This window comes from Microcaecilia unicolor, chromosome 2 (genome assembly GCF_901765095.1).
Source record: "Microcaecilia unicolor chromosome 2, aMicUni1.1, whole genome shotgun sequence".
NCBI lineage: Eukaryota > Metazoa > Chordata > Amphibia > Gymnophiona > Siphonopidae > Microcaecilia > Microcaecilia unicolor.
The window spans coordinates 154717161-154742951 of record NC_044032.1 but is presented as its reverse complement, the minus strand read 5'-3'; the positions used below and the strand labels follow the sequence as shown (position 1 = coordinate 154742951).

The window sequence follows — 25791 nt, the reverse complement described above, 5'->3', positions numbered from 1 at the left end:
GGACCTGATCAGAGACGGATACCGAATAGAATTCGATGCCCCGGTGAGAGAACGTGTTTGTGGAGTCCCTATACAGTTCTGCCGCCAAACGGGCGGCGGTAGAGGAGACTTTGCACAGTCTGTGCCAGATGGGGGCTGTGACCCTGGTGCCTTTCGCCGAACAAGGTCTAGGCCGCTACTTCCATTTACTTTGTGGTGCCACGAAAAGGCGGGTCTTTTCGCCCGATCCTGGACTTAAAGAGCTGAACAAGTCCTTAAGAGTGCGGCATTTTCACATGGAAACCCTACGCTCCGTCATTGCGGCGGTACAGCCAGGAGAGTTTTCTCACGTCTCTGGACCTGAAAGAAGCTTACTTGCATATACCTATTTGGCCCCCGCACCAGATGTTTCTGCGGTTTGCGGTGTTGGGAAAACATTTCCAGTTTCGGGCTTTGCCTTTGGCCTCGCCACAGCTCCCCGAACCTTCTCCAAGGTAATGGTGGTAGTAGCTACTTTTCTCAGGCGAGAGGGTATCCGGGTTCACCTGTACCTAGACGACTGGCTCATCAGAGCAGACTCAGAAAAAGAGTCATCTAGCTACAGCCTGTCTTGTCTGGGAAGAAGGTGAGCCCTTAGGTCCCGCAAGACCCCGAGGACCTCAGAGAACAGCCGTGCAACCCCAAGTCTTCACCCGCGGCGACCGCTGTTCACCGGGGGTTGAGCCCCCAGCTGCAGGCGGCTAACGGGACTTCCGGAACCGCGGGGTTGACGAACTGACCCAGTACCGGAACCGGGATCGAGGAGGGCAAGTGGAAAACAGAGAAGTCCAATAACAGGTCACAGGTCAGGACAGGCGGCTATCAGAGACGTCCAAAAACAGGCAACAGGTCAGGGCAGGCGGCTAGCAGAGTTGTCCAGAAACAGTCCAAAGGTCAAACCGGAAGAGCAAGGGACGGACTGAAAACAAGAACACACAAAGGCTGGCCTTGGGAAACAAAACTGAGGCAATGTCCTGTTTCAGCCCTGCTCCTTAAATACTGTCAGCATTCACACGCCCAGCCCCAGCCGACATGGCCGGCCAATCGGAACCCGGCTACTGAAGAAATTCCTCTGGTTGGTTCCGTCCGGCCTCCCAGGCGGGGCTGCAGCACCGGCCTCCGCAATCTGACTCCTCTGAGGCGGAGCTTCGGGTTCCCGCGCCCGAATGTGGAGAAGACGCCGGCCATCGCGTCTCGGCGCCATCCTCCCCGCTGGCGCAAGCACGGACCCCTTAGCCGGCGACCGAGAGCCCGGAAGCCGCGATCGCCGGCCCACGGGCTCGGCCCTGGACAGGGCGGCTATCGCCGCGGCCTCAAGAAGGCCGGCCCTCGCCGCAATGGACACCGGCTCTGGCTTCCCGCAGAGGATCAGCCGGAGGGAGCGACGGATGTGACACAGCCAGAACTGGTTTCTAGTCCTTCAATCTCTGGTCTGGGTCGTCAATATGGCCAAAGTTACCTGACCCCCTTGCAATCTCTAGAATATTTGGGGGCAGGTTCGACACAGCCTCGGGCTATGTGTTTCCTCCCGAGCAAAGGCGGTGCAGCTTCAGAATCAGGTCCGTTTGCTCCTGAGGATGCCCCGCCCGCGAGCTTGGGACATTGTCCAGCTGTTGGGATCGATGACGGCCACCTTGGAAGTGGTGTCATGGGCGAGAGCGCACCTGAGACCTCTACAGTATTCTCTCCTTATACGATGGTCTCCAGTATCTCAGGATTATCAGTGCAGACTTTCTTGGCTCCCTGCGGCCCACCTCAGTATGAAGTGGTGGGCTCTCGGACAGCATGTTGCGGCGGGAAATGCCGCTGGCGCTCCCGATTGGTGCCTGGTGATGACAGATGCCAGCCCTGAAGGGCTGGGGCGCACGTTGCCAGGGGAAGCATGCCCAGGGTCTGTGGACGCCCGACTAGTCGGAGTGGTCTATCAACCGCCTGGGAGTTGAAAGCGGTGTTTCTGGCTCTTCTGCCTTGTCAAGTGACCCTGGAAGGATTGGCTGTCCGAGTGATGTCGGACAACACGACTGCAGTGGCCTACATAAATCGACAAGGCGGAACTCAGTGCAGAGCTCTAGCCGCACAGGCCGAACAAATTGCCACTGGGCCGAGCTGCAACTACAGTTCCTGTCAGCAGCTCACATTGCAGGTCAGAGCAACGGGCAAGCCGACTATCTAAGCAGGCATCAGATCGATCCAGCGGAGTGGGAAGTAGCAGACGATGTATTCCTTCAGATATGTGCCAAATGGGGCAAGCCAGTGATGGATCTTATGGCGACCAGTTCAAATGCCAAAGTCCCGTGCTTCTTCAGCAGACGGAGGAATCCTCGCTCTGCCGGGTTGGATGCCTTGCCTCAACCCTGGCCCCTAGGCTTGCTGTATGTCTTCCCTCCGTGGCCCTTGATAGGGCGCGTGCTCCTGCGGATTCGGCTGCATCCAGAAGAAGTGGTGCTCATCGCCCCGGATTGGCCCAGGAGGCCTTGGTATGCGGACTCCGACAGATGCCTGTTGGAGGCTCCCCTTTCCGTTACCTCTGGTTCCACACCTGTTGTCACAGGGTTCCGGTGGCCAAGGAGGACGCCTGCCGCTTTGGTCTTGTGGCATGGCGATTGGAGAGGGCGCAATTGAGAGATAAAGGCTACTCAAATAAGGTAATATCCACTCTCCTGCAGGCCCGTAAGTGCTCCACTTCTGTGGCTTATGCCAGGATTTGGCGCCAGTTTGAAGTCTGGTGTGTTTCAAGAGCGCTTTCTCCGTTGCTGCTCCTGTCTCGCCGATTCTGGACTTTTTGCAGGATGGTGTACACAAAGACTTGGCCTATAATTCCCCTGCGGGTGCAAGTGGCAGCATTGGCCTCCCTGCGTGGCAAGGTTGAAGGCGTTTCCTTAGCTGCTCATCCAGATGTGGCACGGTTTTCTTAGAGGGGTGCTTCGGCTCTGTCCTCCCGTGCGGGCACCTTGTCCAGCTTGGAACCTGAGGTTAGTATTGAAGGCTCTTCAGGGGGCTCCCTTTGAACCGCTTCGGCGTTCTCAGAGAAAGATTTGACACTGAAGGCCGTCTTTTTAGTGGCCATTACCTCGGCGAGACGGGTGTCAGAGCTCCAGGTGCTGTCCTGTAGAGACCCTTTTCTGCAATTCTCAGAGTCAGGGGTCACGGTTCGGACCGTGCCGTCCTTCATGCCTAAGGTGGTTTCAGCGTTTCACCTAAACCAGCCTGTTTTTCTCCCTCCTTTGTTGAGGAGGAGTTTCCAGATTCATTTGGGCAGTTGCACCTTTTGGATGTGCGCAGGACTGTGTTGCAGTATCTGCGAATTACAACTGCTTTCAGGACCTCTGATCATCTTTTGTGCTGTTTGCAGGTCCTCGCAGAGGGTCTTCACGGTCTAAAGCCACTATTGCCCGTTGGCTCAAAGAAGCTATCTTTTCAGCATATCTGCTGTCTGGCCGGGCTCTGCCTGAAGCCTTTTAAGGCACATTCCACAAGAGCGATTTCCTCTTCCTGGGCGGAAACTGGAGCACTATCTCTTCAGGAGATTTGCAGTGCTGCAACATGGGCTTCTAAGCTCTTTCGCACGACATTACAGGCTGGATGTGGTTGCCAGGAGGGATGCGCGTTTTTGGAGCACAGGTGCTAGCGTGTGGTGTGGCTTGTTCCCACCCTATTTAGGGATGCTTTGTTACATCCCATACGTAATGGCTTCATCTGCTTGATGACAAGGAAGGGAAAATTAGGTTCTTACCTGGTAATTTCTTTCCTTTAGTCATAGCAGATGAAGCCATGAGCCCCCCTGTATGATTGTCTGTATTGCAGTGATTCTGATTTCAGGTGCTGGTTCTTGTTGTCCTGAAGTTATATTCCTTCCTTGGGGAGTCGGAAAACCAGTCTTCAGGATTCTTGTTACAGTTATAGGAGGATGAGTTCATTCCCTCCAGTCATGTTTTGGGAGGATGAGTTTATTCCCTCCAGGAGGAGTTCATGTTTGGGAGGATGAGTTTATTCCCTCCAGGAAGATGCAAGTATTCCCTCCGTTTATACAAAGTGGAGGACGAGTCATTCCCTCCTTTTTTGAGTTCATGCCCTTGTTAAGGGGCCATCGTTCGCTGTGAGGAAAAGTTCATGTTGTTCCCATTGCGGTTTGCCATACTGCTTTGGAAGCTTCAAATACTGAAGAGGCAGTGGAGCTAGCTGGCCATGAGGCACTGTGAAAAGTTGAGTGCTCTCTATCTCCCCCTGCTGGTTGATGGACACAACCCATAAGTAATGGCTTCATCTGCTATGACTAAAGGAAAGAAAATTACCAAGGTAAGAACCTAATTTTCCCTCCCTACCCAAGAAACTGGGCAGTAATCCACTATCGCCCCCAAATAAGGAAAAAAAAATCAACTGATGTCAAGTGAATGCCAGTCAACAAAGGCTGCAGTTTAGGATGAGGAGTAAAGCCAGTGATCCAACACGCTATAAATTGGGTCACATTCAGCACTAATTCATGTTTTACTCTACCAATCTGATACCCTATCCAAGCAATCTTGCACTGCACTCAATTTCAAATTATCCGAGGAAGCTTCAGCCACCAAGCATACAATATCATCTGCATACATAAGCCAATCCTGACTCCTGAATGAATCAACCAAGCCAAAGGGGACAATGCTGCTTTGTGGCATCCCACAGGAGATCTGCTGAACCTCGGATATCTCGTCCCCTATCTTAACTCTAAAAGACTGGTTCTAACAGAAATTAGGTAAACCACTCTCACCTGATCTCTAATCCCAATAGCTTGTAAACTAGTCAGTATCAAAGAAAGATTCACCACATCCAACCGCTGAGGCCAGGTCCAAACAAATAATCAGTGGTAAATGCCCATGATCTAGAATTCCATAAACCCTCACTCAGGAATGCTTCCCGCACTGTCTGAGTGCTATGCCCTGAGCGAAATCCTGCTTGTCGCAGGTGTAAAGCACTCACTGAATCTACGTATGTTGTCAATTGATTCAACACAACCCTTTCCACCATCTTGTCCAAAAACACAAATTGGATACTGGTCTATAAACTCCCTTGAATCCAGTATATCCAGCGTCTGCTGCTTCAAAATAGGATGGACCACTGCTTGTTCTAACACTCGGGAAACTATACTAGTGGTAAAACTCTGTTAAAACCATGTAAGTCAAGGCTAATAACCCATGTTTCTGAAATAACGCCCATCGTGATGGTAAGGGATCCAACCAACAATAAGTAACATTCATTGCCTTCACTTTCATCTCAAGATATCGAGGACAACTGAAACTCAGTCCAACACCCCTTTCCCCTTACTAAGGGTGCAGTAGTTGCAGGAACAGGTAATCCTTTCCGCAGCAACGCAATCTTAGTATAAAAAACTGGGCCAAATCATTTACTAGTGGCATAGGACAAGATTGCCTCTGCTACTGTTCTGAACCAGGCTGAAAAAAATAGGAAAATAACTTCTTTGCATATACTGCGGCATTATTAAGAAGAGATGAATAATGCTGTCTCTTTGCCAATTATAAGATCGCTGCAAAACCTTAATCTAGCTAATGTACTAGGTGACCTATGCTTCCTCCACTGTTACTCAGTTCTTCGAACCTGCTTTTTTCACTAAAACAACCCCGTATGATACCACGGTTTAGAACAAAACACAAAGTCTTCAAACACAGTGGTGCATTCTCATCCAGGGCCTGTGATAAAACAGCATCCCATAATCTCCTTTCTCTGACCACCTCAACTGCAAAATTTGTCATGGAATTTCACAAAACAGTTGAGGTAATACATCCGGATCCACACACCCAATGACCAAGAATAATAATTACTTGCAGTAGCATGGACCCACGTACTACCCTGAAAATGTAAACAAAACTGAATTGCAACATGGTCTGACCAGGACACTGGTCACATCTGAAAATCCATCAACGAAAAATCACTGTCCATAGAGGGGGAGACACATCCAGAGTATGATCTCCCCCCCCCCCCCCCCCCCCCCCCCCACTTCATCAGTGGGATCCTTAACCCACTGCTGCAAACCTAAATCTACCAAAATGCAAAAAATGTTGTGCTTAGCTAAGGTCATATTGTCCCATGCACATTAATATTTCTCCAAATCACCGGATTCAAATAGCGATAAGCACCAAATCTGCTATGGATTTAAAACATCCATTCAACCTGAAGATCGCCAAACCAGGTGGACAGTAAAAAACTGCAATATGAATGGGCCCTGCTGATGATAATTTAACACCAACACCCTCCTTATAACTAAATGCTGTACCGGAAGTAGCACACCACTGAGTGTCCCTTAGAGCAACCCACAGCCAAACTTCCACCCCGTCGGACCAGGCCAAGCCAGTGAAAATCTCATAAGATGAGGCATTCCTTGAACCAAGTAAAGATCCTCTCCTTCCCTTAGTAAGTTTCAGTTAAAACAAACCAATGAAGGTCTATTTAGTGTGGTACCAGAAGATTGGAGGGTTAGCCCATTGAACGCCGATATTTTAAAAAGGTTCCAGAGGGGATCCGGGAAATATAGACCGGTGAGCCTGATGCTGGTGCCGGGGCAGAATGGTAGAGACTATATAAAGAACAAAATTACAGAGCATATTCAAAAGCATGGATTAATGAGACAAAGCCAACATGGATTTAGTGAAGGGAAATCTTGCCTCCACCAATCTGTTTCTTTGAAGGGTGAACAAATGTGGATAAAGGCGAGCCAGTTGATATTTGTGTCTGGATTTTCAAAATGCAATTTGACAAAGTACCTCATGAAAGGCTCCAGAAGAAATTGGAGAGTCATGGGATAGGGGGTAGTGTCCTATTGTGGATTAAAACTGGTTAAAGGATAGAAAACAGAAGTAGGGCTAAATGGTCAGTATTCTCAACGGAGAAGGGTAGTATAGTGGGGTTCCTCAGGGTTCTGTGCTGGAACTGCTGCTTTTTAACATATTTATAAATGATTTAGAGATGGGAGTGACTAGTGAGGTAATTACATTTGCTGATGACAGTTATTCAAAGTTGTTAATCACAAGAGGATTGTGGAAAATTATAATAGGTCCGTACGAGATGGGAGACTGGGCATAAATGGCAGATGATGTCTAATGGAGCAAGTGCAAAGTGATGCATGTGGGAAAGAGGAACCCGAATTATAGTTATGTAATGCAAGGCTCCATATTAGGAATTACCGACTGGGAAAGGGATCTAGGCGTCATTGTTGATGATACGTTGAACCCTCAGCTCAGTGTGCTGCTGCGGCTAAGAAAGCAAATAGAATGTTAGGTATTATTAGGAAAGGAATGGAAAACAAAATGAGGACGTTATATTGCCTTTGGGTCCATGGTGCGACCGCATCTCGAATATTGTGTTCAATTCTGGTCGCCACATCTCAAAAAGATATAGTGAATTAGAAAAGGTACAGAGAAGGACGACGAAAATTATAAAGGGGATGGGACCACTTCCCCATGAGGAAAGGCTGAAGTATCTAGGGCTCTTCCGCTTGGAGAAGAGACGTCTGAGGGGAGATATGATAGAGGTCTATAAAATAATGAGTGGAGTGGAACGGGTAGACGTGAATCGTTTGTTTACTCTTTCCAAAATACTAGAGGACTAGGGGGCATGCGATGAAGCTACAAAGTAGTAAATTTAACACGAATCTGAGAAACATTTTCTTCACTCAATGTGTAATTAAACTCTAATTTGTTGCCAAAGAATGTGGTAAAGGTGGTTAGCTAAGCGGTGTTTAAGAGGGGTCTGGACAGCTTCCTAAGGAAAAAGTCCATAGACCATTATCAAATTGACTTGGAGAAAATCCACTGCTTATTTCTGGGATAAGCAGAATAAAATGTATTGAGCTTTTCTGGGATCTTGCCAGGTATTTGTGACCTGGATTGGCCACTCTTGGAAACAGTGTGGCAAACTTATGTACTTATGTAGTTCTTATATCCCTGCTATTTTACCTGCCCAACCTTTGGCATCCACGTCCCCCAATCACTGGTATAAAATCACCATCCATTAAAATATTAAACAAACCAAGCTTACTCAAACACTCCACCCAAACTACAAAACAAAAAACACCCAAAACCCACATCTTTAAAACCTATCAAGACAATGATGTGTCCGCCTACAGAGGTGGTGAGAGAGGAAGAAATATGCAGAATAGAATGATTAGTCTTTTTCTCTCTGCAAGTGGATTCTGTCCCCCCCCCCCCCCACCCCAATTCTGTTTGAGGCCTGCTTTGCTAACATCCCACAAGTCCTGGATTCATCTGCTGCTGCTGAAAAGAAAGGATGTCTTATCTGATAATTTTCTTTGCTTTAGTCACAGCAGATGAATCCAGGGCTTCTCTCGCTCTGTTGTATCCTGCTGTTCTTAGTTCTTTCTGTTTTTTGTTTTTGTTTTTTTTTCTGCGCGTTCTTGTTTTACAGTTCTTGCTGACCTTGTTTCTGCCTCATTGCTGTGAGGAAGGAGAAATGTTTCTGTATCCTAATTATAACTTTTGCTTTGTTATGAGCGATGCATTCAGTCCTATATTACAGACTTCAGTCTGTTGTCCTGTATCTCTACCTGCATGGTAGATGGTTATAACCCATAAGTTCCTAGTTCCTAGATTCATTTGTGACGAAAGGAAAGAAGATTGAAGTAAAACATAATTGTTCCTACCTAGGATACTTGTTCTTTGGTTCATTGCCGTATGCTGCACTTTGTAATTTTGTTAATTTCTGGTGCAGTCACCTTAGTGTTTACATCAGCTGGCTGAATAGTAGATCTGGATTCTACTACTTTTTAAAAGAATTTTAATAGAATTTTTAAAATTACATTTCACACATGAGACAGATGAGGGCTATAAATCTAATACATCAATCCTAATAACCAAATTATAAACTCTCTAGTCCATGTTAAGGGAGGAGAAACAACACATTATCCAGTCAATATCACAAATAAAAAGCAATTAGTGGCTTTATTCTACTAACTCCTTGAATCAAAAGTGATGGCCCTTGGGCTACTTTTTTTCCTAAAATATCCCTGCAAATATTTAATCACCTTCCTGAAAAGTATTACTTTTTTCGCCACAAAATATTTCATCTTTTTTTGGAAAATAGCTTTTCAACACAAGTTTTCATTAAGAAAAGTAATCAAATGTTTCACCCTCGAAGAAAAAAATATTTTGAATGTCTTCCTGAATCTTCCAACTGATTTTCTTCTTGCTGAGCTATCTGAGTCTTTTTCTTCATAGGCAAATAACAATGATTACTTGGAAAGTTTCTGAATAGGTAAATCCCAATACCTCCTCAAGATATTTCTGAATATCTCAGGAGATAAGAGAACTAGGAGGAAAATTCAGTATCCTCAAATCGCAGACCCTCCAAACATTCTCTGCCATTTCAAATTTAGAATGTACCAGATGAAAATCTTTTTAAAAGTATGCTGAGGTGGCCTGCAAAGTAGAGAGCTGACATTGCAGAGACTTGTTACTCCTAAATTAAAATCAGCATTTTCAAACTTTTGAACCACTTGTTAAGAAAAGAGAGCAGTCTTGAGATATAACTGATTTTCAGCATCCCTTCCATATGTAAGTTTAAGTCCACAAATCTTTGCCACTTCTTGGTAACATCCTGTGAAGAAGCCTCTACTTGAGGGATAGCCCATTTAACTTATCAGGAATCTTAGTGAAAGATGAAAAAAAAAATCACCAGTGGCTCCTCATCAGGCTCTCTAAGGAACGGGGAACCTCTTGGGAAATCCCTGCCCCAGGAAACAAAGGAAGAGGTGGAGTTCTAGGTGGAGGACTGAGGGAAATCTCAGTGGAGACAGTACCTGAGTTTCTGCGATCAGGCCTGACCCTGCAGGCATCGATACCTTGAGCTTACTGGACCCCTTGAGCTTCTGTATATTAACTTAGAGGATATCACTTAAACTCCTTGGTATTCCAAGGGTCTAGGGCGTGTCCCTTTGGCTACATGGCACAAGGAACGTCTTTTATCATGGAGCAGGACCCCCCGATGATGTTGGAGCAGCTAAGTAACACTAATATATTATTGCTAGAAGAATTAAACATCACGATTTAGTATTTCACGTACATTTTATTACATATCAGTGGAGTTTTTTTTGAGGACCAGTGATTATAACGGAGTCAAGGAATGCTGCGTTTGAGCACATTGAGCACAGTATCGCATGCAGAGACTGCTGAGTGTCTTTTCTCCCACTTTGAATTGAATTGAAAAAAAGAAAAAAAGAATTGATACCAATATTTATTCAGTGTTAAGTAAGTTCAGCTTATTATTGACGTCAGAGCTTCGGCTAACAGATGGCTGTAGCGGTGGCGGCTCGCCATCTTCTGTGGCTATGGCACTGGGCAGCTGACATAGCCTCTAAGCAAAGGTTGGTGAAGTTGCCCTTTCAAGGCCTTCTCCTGTTTGGTGAGGAGTTGGAGAAAATTGTGAAAGGCCTGGGGGATGCCAAACCCCAGCGCTACCCGAGGAAAGGCCGCGGCCTTCTTCCAAGGGTCAGGCGGTTCCCTCCTCTTACAGACCTCGCTTCCGTGAAGCTAGAAGGTACCGCCCGGGGCGTTCTGCTGGGTTCACTTCGCATGCCCGTTTTCAGCAGAGGAACTCCTTTTGCTTGGACAAACGTTCCGCAGCAGCAGGCTCAAGACTTGGAGTTCAAGGGCGACCCTCTCAATGATGGTGCGCCGGCCCCCTCCTCGATTCCTGTGGTAGGATGACTTTCCCTCTTTCTCGAGGAGTGGGCCAAGATTACCTCAGATCAGTGGATCTTGGACCTGATCAGAGAAGGCTGCAGAATAGAATTCAGTGCCCCGATAAGAGACGTGTTTGTGGAGTTTCGATGCGGTTCTGCTGCCAAACGGGCAGCGGTAGAGGAGACCGTGCAAGGCTTGATTCATATAGGGGCGGTTTCCCCTGTGCCTCCCGCTGAATGCGGCTCTGGCCGTTATTCCATTTACTTCGTGGTGCCGCAAGAAGGAGGGTCTTTTCGGCCTATCCTAGACTTAAAAGAAGTCAACAAGTCTCTGAACGTGCAGCATTTTCACATGGAAACCCTGCGCTCCGTCATAGCGGTGGTACAGCCAGGAGAGTTTCTCACGTCTCTGGACCTGAAAGAAGCTTACTTGCACATACCAATTTGGCCCCCGCACCAGAGGTTTCTGGGTTTTTCGGTGATGGGAAAACTTCTCCCGTTTCGGGCCTCGCCACAGCTCCCCAAACCTTTTCCAAGGTAATGGTGGTGGTAGCTGCTTTTCTCAGGCGAGAGGGTATCCGGGTTCACCCATACCTAGATGACTGACTCATCAGAGCAGACTCTGTAGAAGAGAGTCATCAGGTTACAGCCAGAGTGGTCTCAGTACTGCAATCTCTGGGCTGGGTCGTCAATATAGCCAAAAATCACCTGACTCTCTCTCAATCTCTAGAATATTTGGGGGGTTCGGTTTGACACAGCCTTGGCAATGGTCTTCCTACCCGAGCAAAGGCGGTGTGCAAGCTTCAGAACCAGGTCCGTCTGCTCCTGAGGATGCCTCAGATGGTTGGGGTCGATGATGGCCACTTGGAAGTGGTGCCTTGGGCGATGAGCGCACCTGAGACCTCGCAGTGTTCCCTGCTTCAACGGTGGTCTCCAATATCTCAGGATTATCAATGCAGATTCACGTGGCTCCCTGCGGCCGGCTCAGTATGGAAGTGGTGGCTCTCAGGACAGCATGCTGTGGTGTGGAATGCCGCTAGCGCTCCCCGATTGGTGCCTGGTGGTAACAGATGCCAGCCTGAAGGGCTGGGGTGCACATTGCCGGGGAAGGCATGCCAGGGTCTTTGGACACCGAGGAGTCGGAGTGGTCCATTCAGTCGCTTGGAGTTGAAAGTGATTTTCCAGGCGCTTCTGGCCTTTCAATTGACCATGGAAGGATTGGCTGTCAGAGTTCTGTCGGACAACACGGACAGCAGTGGCCTACATAAATCGCCAAGGAGGCACTCAATGCATAGCACTAGCAGTGCAGGCCACGCAGATTTGCCACTGGGCCGAGCTTCATCTGCAATTTCTCTCCGCAGCTCATATTGCAGGTCAGAGCAACGTGCAAGCCGATTATCTGAGCAGGGATCAGATCGACCCAGCGGACGTGGGAACTTGCGGACGAAGTATTGCTGCAGTATGTACAAATGGGGAAAGCCCGTAATAGATCTTTCTACCTTTCTACCCCTGATATCTCACCTTGCATCCAAACCAAGTTTCAGCGTGCTTGTCTGACATTGCTGTCTGGCTGTCTCAACGCCACCTGAAATTAAACATGACCAAAACCGAGCTTCTCATTTTTCCCCACAAAACCCACCTCCCCACTCCCCCCGTTTTCTATTCTGTTGATGGCTCTCTCATTCTCCCTGTCTCCTCAGCTCCAAACCTTGGGTCATCTTTGACTTCTTCTCTCTCCTTCTCTGCTCATATCCAGCAGTTCTCCAAGATCTGTCGTTTCTTTCTTTACAACATCCGTAAAATCCGCCCCTTTCTTTCCGAGCACTCTACCAAAACCCTCATCCACACCCTTGCCACCTCTCGTTTCGACTACTGCAATCTGCTCCTTGCTGGCCTCCCCACTTAGTCACCTCTCCCCTCTCCAACCGGTTCAAAACTCTGCTGCCAGTCTCGTCTTCCGCCAGGGTCGCTTTACTCATACTACCCCTCTCCTCAAGTCGCTTCACCGGCTCCCTGTTTTGTTTTCGCACTCCTGTTCAAACTTCTTCTACTAACCTATAAATGTATTCACTCTGCTGCTCCCCAGTTTCTCTCCACACTCGTCCTTCCTACACACCTTCCCCGTGCACTCGCTCCCTGGATAAATCCTTCTATCTGTTCCCTTCTCCACTACTGGCCAACTCCAGACTTCGCGCTTTCTGTCTCGCTGCACCTACGCCTGGAATAAACTTCCGAGCCCCTACGTCTTGCCCCATCCTTGGCCACCTTTAAATCTAGACTGAAAGCCTACTTCTTTAACATTGCTTTTGACTCGTAACCACTTGTAACCACTCGCCTCCACCTACCCTCCTCTCCTCCTTCCTGTACACATTAATTGATTTGATTTGCTTACTTTATTTTTGTCTATTAGATTGTAAGCTCTTTGAGCAGGGACTGTCTTCTATGTTTGTGCCAGCACTGCGTACGCCTTGTAGCGCTATAGAAATGCTAAATAGTAGTAGTAATGGATCTTATGGCGTCAAGCACAAATGCTAAAGTCCCGTGCTTCTACAGCAGACAGAGAGATCCTCGCTCGGCAGGGTTGGATGCCTTGGCTCAACCCTGGCCTCAGGGCCTCCTGTATGTGTTCCCTCCGTGGCCCTTGATAGGGCGAGTACTCCTGCGGATTCGGCTCCACCAAGGAGAGGTGGTTCTCATTGGCCCAGGAGGCCATGGTATGCGGACCTCCGGCGGATACTGTAGAGATCCCCTGCCGTTACCTCTGGTACCGAACCTGTTGTCACAGGGCCCGGTGGACCATGGAGGACACCTGCCGCTTTGGTCTTACGGCATGGCTATTGAGAGGGTGCAATTGAGAGACAAGGGATATTCTAATAAAGTCATTTCCACTCCTACAGGCCCACAAGCGTTCCACTTCCATGGCTTATGCCAGGATTTGGTGCCCAATTCGAGACTTGGTGTGCTTCTAAAGCGATTACACCCATGCGGGCTTCTGTCTCGCCGATACTTGACTTTTTGCAGGATGGTTTACAAAAAGGCTTGGCCTATAATTCTCTTGTGTGTTAAGTGGCAGCCTTAGCATGTTTTCGAGGGAAGGTCGCTGGCCTCTCTCTGGCTGCTTACCCGGTTGTGACACGGTTTCTTAGAGGGGTGCTTCGGCTCTGTCCTCCCGTGCGGGCTCCGTGTCCGGCCTGGAACCTGGGGTTAGTTTTAAAGGCCCTTCAGTGTTCGCCCTTCGAGCTGCTTAGGCGAGCTTCAGAGAGGATGTGACCTTAAAGATGGTCTTTTTGGTGGCCGTGACATCGGCGAGACGGGTATCTGAGCTCCAGGCGCTGTTCCTGTCGAGACCCATTTCTGCAATTCTCAGAGTCTGGAGTAATGGTATGTACGGTGCCTTCCTTCTTGCCTAAGGTGGTTTCAGCGTTTCTCCTAAACCAGCCTATTTTCCTGCCCTCCTTTTCTAACGAGGAGTTTCCAGAATCCTATGAGCAGTTTCACCTTCTGGATGTGCGAAGGGCTCTGTTGCTATATCTGCGCATGTCAGATGCCTTCAGGACCTCTGACCATCTTTTTGTTCTTTTGTCAGGTCCGCACAGAGGGTCTCCAGCATCTAAGGCCACTATAGCCCGTTGGCTCAAAGAAGCTATCTTTTCAACATATCTGCTATCTGGCTGGCCTCCGCCTGAAGCCTTTAAGGCACATTCCACAAGAACAATTTCCTCTTCTTGAGCTGAAACTGGAGCACTCTCTTTTCAAGAGATATGTAGTGCAGCTACTTGGGCTTCTAAGCTCTCGTTTGGCCGACATTACAGGCTGGATGTGGCTGCCAGGAGAGACGCGCATTTATTTATTTATTTATTTATTGTTTGCATTTGTATCCCACATTTTCCCACCTCTTTGCGGGCTCAGTGTGGCTTACAATAAGATTTGAATAAAGAGAATACATTTGATTACAAATTGGTTATGGGTTACATTGTACAAGTTATGCGGAGATAATCAAATTATCATTAGGAATATCACAATGGGACATCAACAGGGAGACTTTGGGAGGAGATAATAGGAAGTTTAAGGGCAGTGTTAAGACATATAGGCACATGGTTTACCTATTCCTGTAAGTATATGTATGAGTTATGTGGAATTTTGGAGCACAAGTGCTGGCGCGTGGTGTGGCTTGTTCCCACCCTATTGCTTGATACATCCCACTCGTAATGGATTCATCTGCTTGATGACAAGGAAGGGAAAATTAGGTTCTTACCTTGGTAATTTTCTTTCCTTCAGTCATAGTAGATGAATCCATGAGCCCTCCCTCAGTGGTTCATTATGTGATTTATGTTACTTTTATGTTCAGTTTTTCCTGTAGATAAGTTCCTTCATGGGAGAAGTTGGAAAACAGTCTTCAGGATTTCTGTTCAGTTATAGGAGGATGAGTTCATTCCCTCCAGGAGGATGAGTTCATTCCCTCCTTTGAATTGTAGCTCCAGTTTTGGGGCGTTCATCCGCTGTGAGGAAAGTTCATGTTGTTATGCTTTGCGGTTGTAACACTGCTTTGGAAGCTTCAAATACTGAAGAGGCAGATGGAGCTAGTGGCCATGAGGCACTATGGTTTTTCAGTGCTCTCTATCTCCCCCTGCTGGTTGATGGACACAACCCACTCGTAATGGATCATCTGCTATGACTAAAGGAAAGAAAATTACCAAGGTAAGAACCTAATTTTCCCATAGTTATTTCACAAGCAAAAAGAAAATAACAATCATACATTCACCATTTTCATAAATTCAAAAGGAGAGAGAAAATAAAAGATTTTCATGCTTTGTTAGCCCACATTTACATTTTATAGAAGAGAGCGATAAGAGTTAGGGAAGATTCAACATATTAAATTAATAAAGGAAAATAATGACGTGTTATTCCAGCCCTTATCTAACTTTACTTCAGTTGTTTCACGTCCAGAAATGATTTCAGGTACTCAGTTGAATAAAATGTATATTTCACCTCGCTCAACTTAACATTACACTTACAAATATAAGCTAAAAAGAATGTCCCTCCAATATCTATTGCCCTTGATTTCAAAGCTAAAAAGGCTTTTCTTCTTTGTTGGGTTGATTTCGTTACATCAGGGAATATTTGTACCTTAATATCTCCAAAACACGTCTTTACATTGTTCAAATATTAAAGATGCCCAGTAGAGTGGATCTTTCCGTTGTTTCATCTAAGGATTGTTCCAAAATAGCTGAAATCCGCATAATCTTTCCCAATTCTTGTTTTTCCCCCACACTTCCTTTTAATGAATTTGTAACAAATATATTTGTTTATTGGCGGAATTGCTGCGGAGGCATTTTTTAAGACTTCATTTAGGTATCTCTTAAACATGTCGTGCGGGTTTATTCCAAAAATGTTTGGGAAATTCAACAATCGTAGGTTTAATCTTCCTGTTGAAATTTTCGATCTGTTCAACTTTTCTTTTAAGATCTATGCTGTCTTGTGCAACAGTTTGTTTAAATTCTTGTAAGGAGTCTACATTCTGCTGAATATTTTGAACTTTTCCAGCTAATTCGCCTTTTATTTGATCCACTTTTAAACTTAATTCTTCAAACTTTGTTATTGAAGTAGAAACATCACCTGATGTCTGCAATAAAGTTGAGTCCATTTCATTCAGCTTCCTCCATATCGTTTCTAGGCTTATTTCCTCCATTTTCTCTGAGGCTCCTGCCTCAGTCCTCAGCGTCTTTTGTGGCGATACCAAGCCCTCACTGGTGAGCTTACCCACAAGACTTCCGGTAGGACAAAGTTCACCCATTGGGGTCGACATTGACGCTGGCTGGGTGATTAGGTTTCTGTGTCTGAGATGGAAAGAGACACTTCCTCTCCCTGCAGGGCTTCAGCTTCAGCTTCCCCTGAGGTCCCCGCAATGGGATCCGCGTCTCTAATTGGCTGGAGAACCAGCACCAGGAATTGCTCGAGGCCCGTTTGGATCGGAGAGGATGTCGAGGTAGGTGGGGGAACTAATCTTGTCGTTCCCTTGCGTTTGTATGGGGCATATTGCAGAGGAATTCTTTCACCAAATCGAGCCTCAGGAGCATCTCTCAGCGCGTCTTAACATGCTGCCATCTTGGATTGCTCTCCCCTGGAAACTCTTGCCTAGTCTACTCTTTAGTATATAAGGCTACGGTTTCATGTAGTAAGACTCCGCATCTGACTTGACGTCTGGTGGCAAGACCCTTCAAAAATCACAGGAAAGCTTAACTCATAAGACCCTCCTTTTCCCGTAAGTATATTATGTCATTAGTACACTATGCATAGCACTCTGAGTGGCATGTGGTTACAGTTCATGAATATTTCTGCTCCCTTCTCCTGCAATTTCCTCTTTGAATAGAGAATTTGCAAGAGAGAAGGGTGCTGCTGATTAGCTAGAGTGTGAAGACATGTAGCAAACCTGGACCAGCCATGCTCACAATTCAATAATGTCACTTCACATTTTGCATCCTTCTGAGTGGTATTCTTTCTATGTTGTGTTCTTTAAAAATTGTCTTTAAAATAGTTCACATATGAAATAGGTGATCAATTTTGAGCTATGGAGAAGTCAAATATAAAATATGTTATGACATATCTTCCAGGTAATTAAAAAATAGATAAATAGTGCAGTCTCAGATTTTCTTTTGATTTAACTGTATATTACTTTATTATGTTCTGAGGTGCACTTGTATTTTGTCACAGTTTGGAAGTCAAGTCCAAGTATTCTGGCAGTACGAAGATCTGCAGTGCTGAGAAAGCAGCAGCAACAACAACCTTATCAAACCGTGGATCAGAAGAGGTAAAAAACCAAAAATGAATTTTAAACAACCCCCCCTTATTTTACATTTAATAGTGTGTCTGGTCCCTATCTGGCTCTTCTTAGTCACTGGAGACATTATAAAGTCAAGAAGCACTTAGTACTTCACTTTGGAGCTGATCATATGGTAATTTATTTATAGGTAATTTATGATAATTGTCTTGGTCTTTAAATAGAAAACACTCGAGTCCTTTTTGGAGCCAAATTACACAGCAGCTTACCATGTCCTACTAGCCTATGACTTTCAGAGACATTTTTTGTTGTCTTTGTTTTGTTTTTCAGTCCCAGCCTTGGTGTACAACATGACTAAAGACCCCAATTTCATGTGGCTGCTTAGGTAGATTCTAAGGCTAGTTAGAAATTCTGTGCTAATTATGCAGCACGTTCGGAGAATATGAATTATGCATGTTGATGTAAATTTTGGTTAATAATGGTAAACTGGCTTTCCAACTTCACTTTTGTAGAATTATGAGCACAGTCATGTACTATGGAATGGGTTAAAAGGCCAGAGATTGATAAGTCTGTATGACTCTGGAATCTATCAGAGATTGACGAGCCTGCAGGACTCTGGAATTTGTGATCTATTATAATACCCTTACGGGTAAGGCAGGCCTTGGGAAAGAAACTAGTGTAAACAAAAGGGAAAATGTGGTCTAAACAGGTTTAGGAAAGCAGATGCTGGGAACCAGATAATCTGTGAGAAGGATGATTTGCAGAGGAAAAAGCCATGTAAATCATTGTCTGAAACAACGATATAAGCAGCAGAATCAGAACGGTAGTTCAGAGATGCAGACAGTGAATATCTCTTTAGGTAACTGTACTGATTTTCTCATGAGAAACTATTAATTGTATCTGTACTTGGTAAGTAAATAAAAATACTTTCTCATCTGCAGTAGCCTTGGTTTCTTTATCCTCCCAAATTGTGGATGGCTGGTATATGCTAATTGGGAGGGGTACAAGCAGCCTAAAAACATTGTATCTGAATTATTTGTTTTTGGCAGTTTAATAAATGGGGAGGAGAGGGAGAAAGGATATGCATGGAGCAAAGACTGGGGATGAAAAGATGATAAGCAGGAAATGGAGGGGTACAGGTGAACAAGAAGAGATTAAAGATTTGAGATTGGTGGAAGAAAGGCAGGGATGAGGAATAAAGGAGAGGGGAAGTTCCTGAGGTCATAGGAAGGATATGGAAAGGGGAGGAGGAGGAGATTCTGGCATTTTGAGGGTGGGATCCATAGAAGGGTGGAGGGGATTATTCTTCGCATCATCTCCTGCTTCTTTTGCCACTTGGGTTCTACGTGTTCTCTCTTGATGCCCCCATCAACAGTCCTCCCTTCCTGTGGCCATCCACATGCCCATCTACCCTCCTCCTCTTTCACATTACACCTTCATTTCCGAGCCTTATTTCAACAGATATACACACTCACGCATCAACCCCTCCCCCTTTTTTTAAAAATCTAATCTTCACATCCCTTCTATTCCTGTAACACCATCCCTTCTTATATTTCTAACTAAAGCTCAAAGGTGATGTCAAATAATAATACCTAAGCCGCATTGAGCCTGCCATGAGTGGGAAAGCGCGGGGTACAAATGTAACAAAAAAAATAAAAATAAAACAAGGTAAAAAATGAAATAGAGAAGTAATTATCAATCCAAATCCATATATTGACATTATAATAATAAACATTAAACTTGATCAGTTAAAACCTGATTAAAAGAAAATTAATTGTAGGTGAAGTTTGAAAGGGTCCTGCAGGAAGATATTAAAGAATGGTAAATTAACCATAAAAGAATGCAATTTTGTGCTTATTAAATGAAAATCCTAAGGTGAAGGAATCTATATAAATAATTCTCACCTCCAACGTTCTGAACCTCACTGTGTGGCAGGGAAACACTGAAGCCCTGTAGTCTTCTAGGCTGACAGCACCACTCACTCTCACTCATAGACCCGCCCTCAGCCACGCCCCATCCACACATAATTCACAACCCCAACATTCTAAATGTAAATTTGTAGTTGCAAGATCCTATGAGTGTCTGCCCTGCCCTCGTGTCACAACGTGATGATGTGAGGGCGGGGCTATGACACTCAGCCAATCGCCAGTTCCACCGCCCTCCGACGCTCCCCCCCCCCCGACGCACAGCGAGAAACAGCGACCTACGCAGGGCCTCCACCCCCCCCCCCCCCGACGCACAGCGACAACAGTAGGGCATCTGAACGAGGGTGCGTTTTATTTTCAACTATCCTGCCCCGCCCACTCGTCTCAAACGTGATGTCGTCGTGGGCACAGCAATGCCTAAACAAATCCAGGGTGGAACAGAGAAACGGACCTCCAGAAGGAGACCCCTCAGAGACAAAACCCTGCCCCCCCACCCATCTGCAAAAACGGAACGACTCACGGACAGGAAAACGAGGTGAGGGCGCCGGCAGATGAGGGCTCAGGCCGGGGGTCACGGACAGGGTCCACTGGCGACTGGCAACAGGGAGAGGGAAAGAGCACTGGGTCAGACTCCAGCGCTGCCACAAACAAACCTATGACATGCCTCAGGAGTATAACCCACAAGAGTGGAAGAGAGCTACGCAACACCACACTAAGCAAGGAAGCCCTTTGGTTAATCTCAGTTTCCACTCCAATACTCAACTGTCATTCCAGTACACTCAAAAAACAACAAACATAGGAGCTGCTGCTGCTACAAAAGAAAGGGGAATCAGACAAACCCTGAAACTGGGAGGGAGGGAGGAAAGGAAGGAAAGGGGGCACCTTACAACTTGAAAGGTAAACTATGGAGAGGGGAGGGGGGTCCCTAAGACCAGAGAGGGGGAAAGGGGGTTCCCTAAGACCAGAGAGGGAGGAAGGGGGGTCCCCAAGAACACGGGGGGGGGGGGGGGGGGAAGGGAATCCTCAAACCAAAGGGGAGGGGGTCCTGAGACATGAGAGGGGGGAGAGGGGAGGACACTCACTCTCACATACACCCACTCTCACAGACACAGTCACAACCACCCTCACTCTGTCACACACACACACTTGCACATTCACTCTCTCTCTCTCTCTCTCTCACACAGTCACTCTCACAGACGCTCTCTCAAACATACACACTCAGTAGAAAACCTTACTAGCGCCCGTTTCATTAGAACCAGAAATGGTTCTTTTTTACTAGTATTCTCAATAAGCAGATGTTCATATTAAGATGAGATGGATAGTACATTTTAAGCTTATTAGATAAACAGCTAGGGCACATACCATATAGAGCCTCGAAAGCTAAACATAAAACCTTAACTTGGGCCTTGAATTGTATGAACAACCAGTGGAGCAAGGCTGAAGCTGGAGAGGGATGATCCCTAAAGGAAACCCCCAGAATCAGGCTATGCATTCTGCAGTAATTTGCAGTGCACATTACAACATTTTAGTGGAACTAGAAACAAGTGGCAAAAAATTAGTGTAGTCAACCCTAGAGGTAACCAATAAGTGGAGGAGTGGCCTAGTGGTTAGGGTGGTGGACTTTGGTCCTGGAGAATTGAGGAACTGAGTTCGATTCCCGGCACAGGCAGCTCCTTGTGACTCTGGGCAAGTCACTTAACCCTCCATTGCCCGCCGCATTGAGCCTGCCATGAGTGGGAAAGCGCGGGGTACAAATGTAACAAAAAAAAATAAAATAAAAAAAATTACTTGTCTAAGTGGAACGGATTTAGAATTTTAAAAAAGATGAGAGGTTATGAACTAATTGTTTCACTGCCCAAGCTCTTCTCACAGTATTTAAACATATGCTTCTCCATATCTAATACTAGGTTATATGACCCCAAGGCAGTTTTATTTATGGTTTATACTCATACAATATTTATCCAAAACAGTTATGAGGATTTGTGGAAGTAACAACTGATCCACTATTCCACATTTTCAGAAGGTTGAGGGGCAACTACTTGCCTGTGATCACCTTCTACACAGCAGTTTAGTTTATTCAGCTTTGATGTACCACCTCTCTCATATTGTCTGAGCGGTTTATATAAAATTATAATTAGAAAAAGTGAAAGGATAAAGTTACATCAAAATAAAAGCAGTAGCTCATAAAGAACAGGATGTATTTCCTGCAAATCAGTTCTATAGCTCTAGCCAATAACTTTTACCCTACTCTACGTACTAATTTTTCTCTGAGGACAAGCAGGCTGCTTGTTCTCACGACTGGGTTGACGTCCACGGCAGCCCCCACCAACCGGAACAAAAACTTTGCGGGCGGTCCTGCACGCAGGGCACGCACACCGCGCATGCGCGGCCGTCTTTCCGCCCGTGCGCGACCGTTCCCGCTCAGTTTTTTTCGATTCCGCGCTGGAGAGAGATGTGTTATCGTCTCTCTCTTTTTGTCAGCCCCGGAAACCGGATCGCAGCCTAGCCGTGAGTTTTTTCTCCTTTCGTGCGTGTTCGCGCCTTTTTTCTTTATTTCTTCTGTAAAAAAAAAAAAAAAAAAAAAAAGAAGAAACAGAAGTTGTTCCCTCGTCGTCTTTAGCCGCGGGGGCGCCTCGTTGCGGCCTTGTGGCCGCGCGGTCGTTTCTTTTTCCGGGTGTGCTTTTCACCGCCACCATCGACGACTTTGACTTCGCCGACGCGATTTTTCCGTCGATGTCCTCGAAGGTCCCGAGCGGATTCAAAAAGTGTGGTCGGTGCGGCCGGCAGATCTCGCAAACCGATACCCACGCTTGGTGCCTCCAGTGCCTTGGGCCGGAGCATAATACCAAGACGTGCACCTTGTGTCTCGGCTTGCGGAAGCGGACACAGGTGGCGAGGCAAGTTCTTCGGGACCGTCTTTTTAGAACTTGCGCCGGCCCCTCGCCGGCATCGGTGTCGACGGCTGGTTCTTCGGTACCGGTACTGATGTCGACGAAATCGGCACCGACGATGGCACCGACCCCAGGAGTACAGGTACCATTGGCCCGCCGGACCACTGGTGACGGCGGGGGTGAGCGGCCGCGCGGGCAATCGGCCCCGGCCACTCCCTCTACCCAGGGCCATAGGGACTGAACCCTGTCAGACCCGATCCCTCAAGGCCGAGGGGGTTCTACCTCCTCTTCATCTCTGCCACCGAGCGCCGATGATGGGCACCGAGAAAAGACTAAAAAACACCGTCATCGGTCGCCCATGGCGCACGGGACTACCAGCTCCGGCGCCTCCAGAGATGATTCGACGCCGAGGAAGCGGCAGTGCCGAGAGGAGCGTTCCCCCTCAGTCGACGAGGTGTCGCTGCGTCAGTCCATTGGTACTTCGGTACCGTCTCCTGGACCCGAGCAGCTTCCGGCACTGGCACCCACACCGGCCCCCCTGGCTTTCCCGACAGCGGGCCTTGACGAGTGCCTCCGAGCCATCTTTCCAGGGATTCTGGAAGGGCTGATGTGCCAGGCTTTGCCGGCACCGGGGGTGCTTGCGCCCCCGGCGTCGTTAATGGAGGCGCCGGCGAGCTCTAGCCCGATGCAGAGGCCTCCGACGCCGCTTGCGGTACCGGTGTCGACAGCCACGCAGGTGGAATCCCCGTCGACGTCGATGGAGGGAGCTTCATCCCCATCGGCACGGGAGTCCACCGCTCGACACCACCATCAAGGACATGGTTCCTCGCAGTCGAGACGGGCACGGTTCAGGTCTGAGCTGCAAGAGCTCATGTCCGACACCGAGGAAGAGGCCTCGTGGGGGGAGGAGGAGGACCCCAGATATTTCTCCTCAGAGGAGTCTGAGGGCCTTCCCTCCGACCCCACTCCTTCACCGGAGAGGAAGCTCTCGCCCCCTGAGAGCCTCTCCTTTGCCTCCTTTGTCAGGGGTATGTCTATTTGCATTCCCTTCCCCGTGGTCTCTGTGGATGAGCCGAGGGCTGAGATGCTCGAGGTCCTTGACTATCCATCACCACCTAGAGAGTCTTTCACGGTGCCGTTGCACAATGTCCTCAAAGAGACACTGCTTCGGAACTGGCTGAAGCCCTTATCTAACCCCACCATCCCCAAGAAAGCGGAGTCCCAATACAGGATCCACTCTGACCCAGAGTTGATGCGGCCCCAATTGCCTCATGACTCGGTGGTCGTGGACTCTGCTCTCAAGAGGGCACGGAGTTCGAAGGATACCGCCTCGGCGCCCCCGGGGCGGGAGTCTCGCACTCTGGACTCGTTTGGGAGGAAGGCCTACCAATCTTCCATGCTCGTGACCCGCATCCAGTCGTACCAGCTCTATACGAGCATCCACATGCGGAAACAATGTGAAGCAACTGGCGGACCTGGTCGACAAGCTCCCTCCGGAGCAGTCCAGGCTTTTTCAGGAGGTGGTCAGGCAGCTGAAGGCGTGCAGAAAGTTTCTGTCCAGGGGTATTTATGACACCTGTGATGTGGCATCCCGAGCTGCGGCCCAAGGTATAGTGATGCGCAGACTCTCCTGGCTGCGTGCCTCTGACCTGGACAACCGCACCCAGCAACGACTGGCGGATGTCCCTTGCTGGGGGGATAACATCTTTGGTGAGAAGGTCGAGCAGTTGGTGGACCAACTACACCAGCGGGAAACCACCTTCGACAAGCTCTCCCACCGGGCGCTTTCAGCATCCACCTCAGCAGGTGGACGTTTTTCCCGGGCCAGGCAGGCTGCGCCCTACGCCTACAACAAGCGTAGGTACACCCAGCCGACCCAGCGCGCTCGTTCCCGTCAACAGCGTGCGCCCTAAGCAGCCCCCTGCGCCTCCACAGCAAAAGCCGGGGACGGGCTTTTGACTGGATCCATGGGAACATAGCCGCCATCAAAGTGTCTGTACCGGATGACCTGCCGATCGGGGGGAGGTTGAAAGTTTTTCACCAAAGGTGGCCTCTCATAACCTCCGACCAGTGGGTTCTCCAAATAGTGCGGTGCGGATACACCCTGAATTTGGCCTCCACTCCACCAAATTGCCCACCGGGAGCCCAATCCTTCAGCTCCCATCACAGGCAGGTACTTGCAGAGGAACTCTCCGCTCTTAGCGCCAATGCGGTCCAGGCCGTGCCACCAGGGTAGGAAGGGCAGGGATTCTATTCCAGGTACTTCCTTGTGGAAAAGAAAACAGGGGGGATGCGCCCCATCCTAGACCTGAGAGGCCTGAACAAATACCTGGTCAAAGAGAAGTTCAGGATGCTTTCCTTAGGCACCCTTCTACCAATGATTCAGAAAGACGATTGGCTATGTTACCTGGATTTAAAGGACGCTTATACTCACATCCCGATACTGCCAGCCCACAGACAGTATCTCAGATTCCGCCTGGGGACACGGCACTTTCAGTACTGTGTGCTGCCCTTTGGGCTCGCCTCTGCCCCACGGGTGTTCACGAAGTGCCTCGTGGTGGTCGCGGCGTATCTACGCAAGCTGGGAGTGCACATGTCCCCTACTCACCGTAATGGCCATTGTCTCAACCTCGTTCTCTTCTCTTCCTGCTCACCTTCCAATTTCTGCACCTCAGTCCTTCCTATCTCAGATCATCACCTAATCACCCTCACACTTCATTACCCTCCCCCTCGCCCAACTATAGCCACTGCCTTCAGGAATCTCCAGGCCGTCGACCCCCCCCTACCCTATCCTCTCACATCTCCAATCTCTTCCCTTCCATCTCGTCTTCCGAATCTGTCGACACGGCTGTCTCTGCCTACAATGAAATTCTCTCCACTGCTCTGGATACCCTAGCACCATCTGTCTCTCGACCCACTAAGCACACTAATCCTCAGCCCTGGTTAACCCCTTGCATCCGTTACCTTCGCTCCTGCACCCGATCTGCTGAACGACTCTGGAGGAAATCTCGCACCCTGTCAGACTTCACCCATTACAAATTCATGCTATCCTTCCAGTCCTCCCTATTCCTTGCCAAACAGGAATATTATTCTCAATTAACTAATTCTCTTGGCTCCAACCCTTGTCGCCTCTTCGCCACCCTCAACTCCCTACTTAGTGCCCTCCGCTCCCACCCCCCCTCACTCTCTCCTCAAACACTAGCTGACTACTTCCGCGATAAGGTGCAGAAGATAAACCTTGAATTCACTTCCAAGCCTTCTCCTCCCTGTGACTTCTTAACCCACTCCCCCAACCAACCTAGCCTGGCCTCCTCCTCCTTCTCCTCCTTCCCTGAGATCACCGAAGAGGAAACTGCTCGCCTTCTCGCTTCTTCTAAGTGCACCACCTGTTCCTCTGATCCTATTCCCACCAATCTGCTTAACAACATCTCTCCTACAGTCAACCCCTCAATCTGTCACTTCCTCAACCTCTCTTTCTCCACTGCTACTGTC

General features: G+C 47.9%; 1 protein-coding gene across 1 annotated transcript in view; it reads left to right on the top strand.

Moving 5' to 3' along the window:
• The window catches only part of CHD1 (chromodomain helicase DNA binding protein 1), a 560349-nt gene that overhangs the window by 30690 nt on the left and 503868 nt on the right, over positions 1 to 25791 (top strand). Inside the window, 1 exon segment of the mRNA XM_030193417.1 lies at positions 17417 to 17513. Coding sequence (XP_030049277.1) covers positions 17417 to 17513 — 97 coding nt within the window.